Source organism: Penaeus monodon, unplaced genomic scaffold, assembly GCF_015228065.2.
Source record: "Penaeus monodon isolate SGIC_2016 unplaced genomic scaffold, NSTDA_Pmon_1 PmonScaffold_11748, whole genome shotgun sequence".
Classification (NCBI taxonomy): domain Eukaryota; kingdom Metazoa; phylum Arthropoda; class Malacostraca; order Decapoda; family Penaeidae; genus Penaeus; species Penaeus monodon.
Window position 1 is genome coordinate 1,934 of NW_023640545.1, and position 9,285 is coordinate 11,218.

At 49.6% G+C, this 9,285-nt stretch overlaps 1 protein-coding gene across 1 annotated transcript; it reads right to left on the bottom strand.

The window, feature by feature from the left end:
* Positions 1-1,056: 1,056 nt before the first annotated feature.
* LOC119568949 (extensin-like) lies at positions 1,057-6,733 on the bottom strand. The gene is made up of 8 exons (XM_037917337.1): positions 6,632-6,733; positions 3,977-4,103; positions 3,148-3,282; positions 2,903-2,959; positions 2,478-2,633; positions 2,062-2,230; positions 1,425-1,770; positions 1,057-1,170 (listed from the first exon to the last, which is right to left on the bottom strand). The coding sequence occupies exons 1-8, from the start codon at positions 6,731-6,733 to the stop codon at positions 1,057-1,059; spliced, it is 1,206 nt and encodes a 401-aa protein (XP_037773265.1).
* Between the last annotated feature and the right edge of the window lie 2,552 nt (positions 6,734-9,285).

The window sequence follows — 9,285 nt, forward strand, 5'->3', positions numbered from 1 at the left end:
GTTGTAGGCTTTGTCTTCCCCTCAGTTCGGCGGGCGGTGTTCCTATCGTTCTCGCAGAGAACTCGGCGCCAGTCTTTTGGGCCTTGTGGGACATGGTGCGTGCATCTGGGGGCTGGGGGGGGTGGCCGTTTAACCCGTTGCCATATAATGAGGGAGTGAGTTTTTCGGCTTTACAGCTTATGTATGCCAGCCCCCGATGTTATCTCGGGCGGGTCCGGTGAGTTCGCGGTGATTGAGGGGGAGTGGGATCGCCAAACCGCATGGCCGACTCACCAACGCGGAAGCTCTTTTCACGTTGGCCCCCACAGCACCCCCCTTCCAGTGTAGGGGTCGCAAAACGAACCTTTCGAGATCCGCTTGCTCCTGGGATGCGCAGGCTTCGCAGGGCGATGCTACGTAGTTCCTGGGGACGCCGGAGGGTGATGTTTAAACTGTTCCCTTGAGGACGGGGAAGGGCCCCTCAGGGGGCGGCAGGGGGGAAAAATTTGGGGGTGCTTTATAAAGCGGGGAGCAGTTTGGAGGTCGCGGGGAAAGAAGATGTCTCTTTGCGTAAGGTTTGTAGGAAAAGAGGGTGAGGTTGGGGGGGCAAAAGGCTGCTTTCCGATGCCCCGGGGGTCCTGACTCCGGAGCTGACAGAAAGTCGCAGGAGAGCTATGGGGTTCCCGTAGCCCATTCTGCTGGGTGCCCAAAGACCCTCTTGAAGGGGTCCAATGTGTAGGATGCAAGGGGAATGCTCCCTCCATGTGGGGGGAGAAGAAGCGTGAGGGTCTCCCTTTAAGTGGCGGTGTAGGACCCCCCATGCCTGGCCTGGGATGGTTGCTGTGGTCCAATGCCTTAGCCGAGAAGGGTCCAGCTGCCCCCAGGCTCGGACCGAAAAATGAGGACTTGTCCGGACGTGACCTCGGGAGGGGCCCCCTAGCGAAAATATCCAGGGGCTATGAAGGTCTTGGGAATGGTGCGGCAGTAGTGTCCCCGGATGGGGGTTTCCCCAGCCCCATGGTAAACCCGGGCAACATGTTAGGGCGTAGCTGTAACCTGGTCTCGGTAGAGGGCTGACTACGTCGAGATTTTGTCGAAATGCCGTTGGGAAAGGGTACCCCAGGGGGGCTTTGGTATGTCGGGAACCTTTTCTGTGCTGGATCGATAAATGCGGCACCCTGCCGGGGCGTCCTATTGATGCCGGGCAAGAGACTTTTCTCCTGATGAGGTCCTGTGTTTGGGATTCCCCGTGACGTGGTAACCCCGAAAAAAATGCCGGGGAGGACGGAGGGGGTAAGGACGGGGTCGCCCAGCGAGGTATCACAGAGGAGGGTCCCGAAGTCCTGAAACTGTATCTCTCGTGAAAGGGGGGTGGGGAGGGGGGAAAGGGTCTTGTTGCTGCTCCCTGGGAACCAGCTATAGCGATAGGTTGTTTCTCGACTTACCTGGGTATCGAACTTGAAAGGCTTGGCCTGGGTTGGTGCCTTGGATATGTGATTCAGTGGTGAACTGGGCAACAAAATCCCGGTGCCTCTCTTTACGCGGGGACAAAAGGGCGACCCCTTTGTGCAGTCAAAGGGAGGGGCTTGTGGCCCATCAAGATTTTTTGGGGAAAAGAAAGCCAGGGGTTGCCAACCTTTTCCCGGGGTCTTTTTTGGCAGAAATGCTCCCGGGGGTTTCCCCAGAGGGTCAAACGGCAAATTTTGGAGTCTTCCCTCCCGTGGGGGTTTTTTTGGGGAGGGCCGCCGAGGTTTAAGGGCGTTTTCCCAGCCCCCGAAAGCTTCAGTTTTCCTGAAAAGTTTATCAGCCGGGGTACTCCGAAGCGTTTTTTTTTTTTCTTTTTTTTTTGGGGGCTTGGGGAAAATGCCTGATCCCTGCCCCCCTTTCCCCTGAGCGGGGGGTAAGGGCCCGTCGGGGGGAAATCGCGTGACCTAGAAAGGTGAGAGAGGTGACTCTGAAGGACAGGATTGATGAGGGACCCCGGGCTCCTTGCAGAGGGTTTCGAAGGGGGCCCTTTGGAGGTGTTGCTGGTTTTCTCACTACGCTGCTGGCGGGGAGCATATCGCGATTTTAACAAAGCACCCTGTGGGCCCACGGGGGAATGGGCCGGAGTGCTGCAAGGTCTGGGGCTTTGGGAGCCCCAAAGGGCATTCGAAATAAATTTTGTACAGACCGAAGGGCAGGGTCACAGCTGTTTTTTGGGGGATGCCCCCCTCATTTGCATTGAGGGGTTTTGGGGGGGTTTGGTAAGCTTGAAAAAGTTCGTTTTAGGGGAAAACCCGTGTATCCCGAGAGCTCGTGTGTAAAGGAAAGGGAAAGGTGGGGAGGGGGTAGCGGCCCCGGTGCGGGGGCCCGGTGTTGAGGTGACGTTTAACCCCCCCCAGGGAGGGCCAGTCGCCGCCCCCCTTCCTTGAACTTTAACAAGGGGGCAGGGGAGTTTGCCCCCGGGGCGGCGGGAAGGGCGTATTATGACGAGCCGCTCATGTGTTTTTTCACACGTCGGGGCAAAGGCGGAAGCGTCTGGGGGGTTTGGCCCTGCAAGGGGAAAATAAAATGGTGGTCCAAGGTCGTGACGATGTGGTGCTTGAAGTGTGTGGTGGTTGTCGTTGCCACTTTGAGGGGTTCGTCAGTGCGGAAATTTCCCCGCAGCCGCTCTGAAAGGGGCCCCACGGGTTTGGGGCAAACACCATGAAATATCCGGGGGCCCCACTTTACCGGGGGCCACGAGGGGGGTAGGTGGGTCCCCGGGACTGGTCCCCCAAGGGGAACTCCCCCTAAGGCCCACCGTAAATCCGTGGGGCGCCAGGAAATCACTCCGAGGATGGGTTTTGCGTGGTCAGCAAATGGGAAAAAACCCCCACGTCGCTTCGAGGGGGAAAGACCCCGCGGGAAAAGGAATTGTAAATTAAACCTCACCGTATACTTTGGGGTGGGCGAATTGGCAGCCCCAACTTGCAGAACCCGGGGGAATTTGTCTGCCCTTTGTGGGAAATGTGGGAATAAAAGGTTTATTTTCCGCCCCTGTGTCTACCGTCTTTTCTCGGGCCGCGGGGAAAAACCGGCGCTAATGGGTTCCTGCGCTGCCCTTTTTCCGGGGGCCCAAGGGGGAAAGGGGGTTTCCACCGAAGCCCCCTGCTCCCAAAATTGGAAGGTAGAAAACGTAGCTACCTGGGGTCGGGGAAGGGGTTGGGGGCTGTAGGTGTAATGTACTGGGGGGGGAAGTCTCGCCCACGACCGTTTCGGGACCTGGGGTGATGCAGGACTGCGATGGTGGGATCGGGGACGCGGTAAAAGGATACACGGCTGAATGTTGCGAACGGCATTTGTGAGTTGGGATCCCTTTTGTCGCGGGGGTTTTCCCGGGGGTTTGAGGGGGGCAGGGGCTACAGCTAAAATTTTGTGCGTACGGGAAGGGGCAGAATCTCGTCTGCTTTTGAGGCTATTTTCCCAAATGGGGAGCTCCGACGCTAGTAGGGGGGGTTTAAAACCGGGGGGGGGGGGGGGGGTTTGGGCAGACGCGAAAAAATATCGAGGCAATGTGTTTTTGGCAGGGGTAGAGAGTCATTGTATGCCCCAAAGGTATTTCCGAGGGAGTACGGGCGTCAGATGACGAAGCTGTGAAAAAAAGGGGCCGCGCAGGGGGCGTTTTGTGGGGAAGGCGCGGCGGATGTAGGATTGCCCCTTTGAGGAGTTTGACGTGGTTGTATTTGGGGGGTTTTTAAGAAAAGGGTTCTGAGGAGAAACAGGAGTTCAGGCGAGGGATTTTTGACCAGTATCCGATTAAATTTTTTGGTAGGAGAAAGGGGAATGGAGTAGGGGGAAAATCTTTTTTTTTGGAGTTTAATGGGGGAGGGCAGAGCCCAGCGATGAGTGAGGGAGTTTTTTCTGGACTTTGCGGCTTTAAAAATGCCAGCCGGGATTTTATCTCTCAAAGGGCAGGTTGGTGACTTCACGGTGATTGGTGGGAGTTGGATCGCCAAACCGCCCTGGACCTAACTTTTCGGGGCCTGGAAGGGTCGTTTTTCGTTTGGGGCACCCCAATGGGCTTCTGACCACTCAGATTTCCAGGAACCCCGCCCCAAACCCCCGTCCTCGACGGAAAGCAACTTGCGGGTTGTGAGCACCTGTGTTTCCGGGGTATTGCATTTTGGGTTTGGGAAAGGGGGTGGGTTTTAAGGACGTTTTTGCCGGGGGGCTTGGGGGGTTGTGTCCCCAATCTTGAAAGGGAACCAAAATTTCCCAAACCCCTGCCCCCTATTTGTCAGGTACTTTTAAAAATTTCAGGTCTTTTCTGCATATTTTTATTTAAAGAAATTCTTGGGAATGTAATTGAAAGGGGGTTAGAATGCGAGTAGGCCCCTTTAGGGTGGCCCCCGAAGAAGGTATGTCGGGGCGGGAGTTGGGGCTCAAAGGGAGAGTGAAAAGTATGGTTCCAGGGCCCCTATGGGGTCATGAGCATGTGGGCATGGCTTTTTGGCAGTTTTGGAGGCCCATTTCCATGAAACAGGGCCCTATTTTGGGCACCCCTGCAGCTGGAGGGCAGGGCACTGAAGGGGTTTATAGATGGGAGAGAAAGAGGAGAGAAAAAAAAGGAGATAGGGAGAGAGAGAAAAGGAAAGAGGGGAGAGAGAGACCGAGAGAGAGAGAGAGAGAGAGAGAGGGGAGGGGAAGGGAGGGAAAAGAGAGAAAGAGAGAGAGAAACCCCTGTTCCATGAAACTAACAGGAGATTTCATCTGCTTTTAAACACGATTTTTGAATTTCTTTTTGGGGAAAAATTTTTCTAAAAAGAACAGTGTCCCAACCCCCAAAAAACCTGGGGAAGTGCTGAAAACCCTCTAATTTAAGGGTAAACTGTGTTTTTTCATGTAAAACAGCTAAATTTATGAAAAAATAGCTGCGTCCGAAGGGCTGTGTCATTGTTTTTATTAAAATGGGCCCCTCTAGAAAGGGTCAGAAATAATCAATAAACCCTGTCTATAATAAAATTTAATATAACCCAAAAAGTGCTGTAATCTGGACAGTGTATTTTGTCAATAGGGTTTAAAAAATTTTTGCAGAAAAGTAATTTCACCTTGCACATTTTGCCCGGAATGAAAAAGGGGTTTTTCCTCCAAAAAAATGTATGTTGTACCAGGTTTGAGGGTTTTGATATTTTATGATAACCCGCATTGTTGAACTTGGTATCTCGTTATAGGGTTTGTCCATATTTATTCCCTACAGCACTTTCATAATGCTAATGGTACCCCTGTCTCCTTTTTTTTTATTTTTTTGGTTTGGGCCCCTAACAACCCCCATAATCTCGAAGACAGCCCGAAAAAAACGTTTCATTTGCCTTTAAAAGTCCTGGTTTGTGTATATAAAGGACTTTAAGGGAAAGAATTTTTTGGTAAAAGGTTGTATTCCTTTTGAGAGAGGGTACCCCGGGTTTGTAAAACTTGTATAGTCCTCTGAAGTCTGCAATTTGGTTTTAGGAAAATTTCTTAAATTACCAGGGTTTTTGGAAAAAATTTCATTGAATTTAATAGAGGGTGCCCCGGGGTGTTTAAAAAGAAAACTTGGTGTTCCCCTGCTGCAAATACCTTTTTTTAAAAAACATGGTATATTGGGTATTGAAAACGGGATTAGCCCGTGGGTGGGGCCCAAATTTTAAATTTTGCACACTTTCATACGAGCAAAAATCAGAAATTAGGGTTAAACCCAAACACTGCTATTGAAGGAGGATTTTGAGGGAAACAAGAATTTGTTGGGAAGCGGGGGATAACCCTTTAGGGGGATTTGGAAAATTTTATTTTTATTTTTTTTTGGGAGAGGCCTTTTTAATTTTTCCTAACAAAAACATATAAGTCTATCCAAAATGCAGTAATTTTTTTGTTTTTTTGGAATGGTAATAAACCCTTAAAAATTTTCCCCCTTTAAGCTGAAATTAGTTTGGGCCTTTTTTTGGGTTTTTTATTCTGGTTTTGGGCTCTCATTTTTGGGGTTCCCGGGTCACCGGGCTGGGTAAGTATAATTAAAACTCATCTGAAAACAAGAATTTTTTTGTGGTCTGCACCGAGGGCCGGAAAATTTGGGGAAAACGACTGGTATAACAAAAACTTTAGCCCGGTTCACTGGGGCTCCCCGAATGAAATTTTCCCTTGGGCCTTTTTCCCCTTTTTTTAAGACTTCAAAGGGGCCGGGGGCATTTTTTTGGCAATTTTTACACAATTTGTAGGGCAATACTGATCTAACAAGGGGAAAAAAAACAAACCCTTAAAAAAGGAAAACACGTTTGTATCTTTTTATTTATTTTAAAGAAAAATTTTTTAATGCCCCAAGTAAAATTTCCTTGTGGGTTTGAACCCAAATTTTCCCCCGGGGAACCAAAGGGCGAAGCAAAAACCCCCTAACATATAAGGGGAATTTTAGGTTTTAATTTTCATAGACAACAGAAATTTTAGCCGCATTCCACAGAGTCCCCTGCGGTTTGGATTTTTTTCTTGGGCCCCTAAAATGGCACTTTTGACTTAAAAGGACTAAAATTTGGGCTGGGTCTTGGGACGGTTCGTCATCAATCCAAAAAAGAAGAAGCTGTATATTAGAACCTTTTAAAGTCTAATAGCCCAAAGGGGGGGAGAGGGGTTTTTATGCGGGCCCAATTTCCCCCTTCACCCGGGCCCCGGTGAGTTTTCTAACGGCGAATTTACTGCTTGACCCTGCCTCCCGAAGGAACCACCATTGGCCCTTTACCGGGGGCCCCGTCAGGCCACCCATTTTTCGGAATAAGGGATCCCAAAAAAAATGTTGGGTTTTTTCCAGGGTGTTACCCTGCACGGTACACTCAACCCCAAAAATTCCCCTCCCCCACAGCGCAACGGGATTTCCATCACGGTTAAAAAAAAATTGGGGTAGGGGTGGAAAACCCCCGGGGAGAGACCAGAAAGGGGGTGCCCTTTTCCCCCCTACAAAATAGGTATGGGAAACCTTTTTTTTCCTCCCTCTTCAGGGGAAGCTGAAAAACCCAAAAAAGGGTGTTTTCAAACCCTTTTCAGAGGGGGTCAAGTCCTGCACCTCAAGAGGGGTTCCAGTGGCCCGGACCAAAAAAGTGGAACCAAAAAATTAGGTTTCCCAAATTTATATTTCAAAGGATGGGCTCCCGGCGGATGGGGTTTGGGGATGTTTGGAGCCCTGCGGGTTTTGGGGTTGTGTTGCTACCAAACCCAAGGAAACCCCCTTTCCCCTTCCAAAAGGGGAAAGGGGAAACACGCCCTTCAGCAGGCAAGGGGGAAAAAGTACCCGACTGCCCAAAGGGGACCCCACTGGGTTTGAGGCCCCAAAACCATAGGGTTTACCACCCCAAACCTTTTTGCAAATTCACAGGGTTATCCATAACCTGCAGCTTTCCCACTCTTTTAGCTGGAAATCGCCATCCTAACCTCTGTTTGGGTTTGGGGGTTTTCCTGCCTGAAAGGGTGGGCCGGCACAGGCACTGAAAACATTGCTTTGGGACCCCAAATAAAATGTTGGAGGATCTCCTGGTACAAAAATGCTCAAAAAACTCGCCTTTGAGGGTTAGAGTTCAATTTCTCAGGGGTTGGGGAGGCAGGGGCAAGGGTCATTTTCCAAAGGGAAAGGGGCCTTTAATATCCCCTCAGCAAAAAAATTCCCCGAAAGAAAATTTTTCCTTGTCCCCTTTTCAGCAGGGCCCCAGCCCTACGCACCATGGAAAGACGCAAAAGGGCCCTTTATTTCCCATTCAGCCAGCCTTTGCAAAAACCCCTTTTAGTGGCCTCTAAAAGGCTTTCCAAAGGGGGATCGAATTCTGCCTTGCCCTCTTGCAAAACTTAAAAGGACTCCTGAGCGGGTTTTGAGTGTTTTCACACTTTAAGAAACTCCTACAGAGCAAAAATGGGTCCGTCAGTTTTTTGGCGAGTTTTTTGAATCGGTCCCGAAAAACTGCCCTTTTGGGGAACCCAAGGGGACCCCTCCCCCTTTGTTTTTGTCCAGGTGAAAACACCTTTGGGTGGCCAAATGGAGGGAAAGGGGGAAAAATTTTAAGTGGGCCGCAGGGGACCACAAAACCCCTATGGTCCCGGGGGGGCCCCAGAAAATCGGGACCCCCCGGTTTAAAAACCCGCTTTTTTGGGGGGATCCTCCATCGAGCTGAAAAAGAATGTGAGAGGGTTTACGAACACCCAAAAACCCCTCCCCTTACGACAATAACCCCTCCATTTCCCCTTTGCCCGAACTTTGGGGATCACGGGGATTTCATACCTTAATGATGAAAGATGTTTTTCCACAAGAAATTTTTAAAAAAAAAAAAAAAAAAAAATCACTGGTTCCATGTTTGTCACGATCACCCTGTGGAAAATTTTTTTTCATTTTGTAAATACCAAACCCCCTTTTAGGGGATTATAATTTAGGTTTGCGTATCCTGACTTTATCGAGTTCAACTACCGCAGAAAACTCTCTGCATTGAGAGAGGTTCCGCAGGGTGTTTTCCTGTGCAGTCGCCCGCGCAAAGGAAAGGGAAATCTGCCTTTCCCGCAGGGACATTAAGGTCTACAGGAAAAATTGGGGGGACAGTTGTCATTGCCCGGCTGATAAGGGTGGTGTACTAAAACATAAATGTACCCCTTATTCAAAAAGAGGAAATAGCTCTCGGACGTATCTATTTAAAAAACCGGGCAGGAAACCGGGAGGAAGGTCCCTAGAGTTTAAAAAGCAGCAAGGGGGATCCTCAAAGTTTGGAGAGGGAAAGTGTTTGCTGCTCTCTGAGGGACTCAGCACGCCGAGATCCATGGGGAAAATCAAAAACCCCAAGAAGGGAAACCCCCTGAGACCCATCACCCAAAGGGACCGGGAATGTCCCCCCACCGGTTTGCAAAAAACTTGCGCACCTCTCCGAGCGCCTTAAAATCCCTCGCGGGTTTTCATCTATCAAACCCACCGATTGTGGCCAAACTGCAAAACTGGGGTGAGAGCAAAAAGCTGGGTTTGCTTCGAAGTCAAATCGTCTTCACCCAAAGTGCGATTGACGGGGGGCCCCGAAGCGCGAAAGAACGCTGACAGTGGTGGGGAAATTTTCCGTGCCCAGATTGATTGATTGAATTTTTAAAATTTCTGCCGGGGGTCAACACTTTTTTTGGGCCAATAAATTTTTTGAAAAATAAAAGTTTAAAACTTAAAAATCTATCAATAAAATTACAAATAACAAAAAAGATAAAAATCAAATAAAAATTTATCTTAAGGCATAAAAAATTTCATAACTTTTAAATTAAATTTTTATTTGAAAAAAAATTTAGTCCCCTAAACGGGGGGAAATT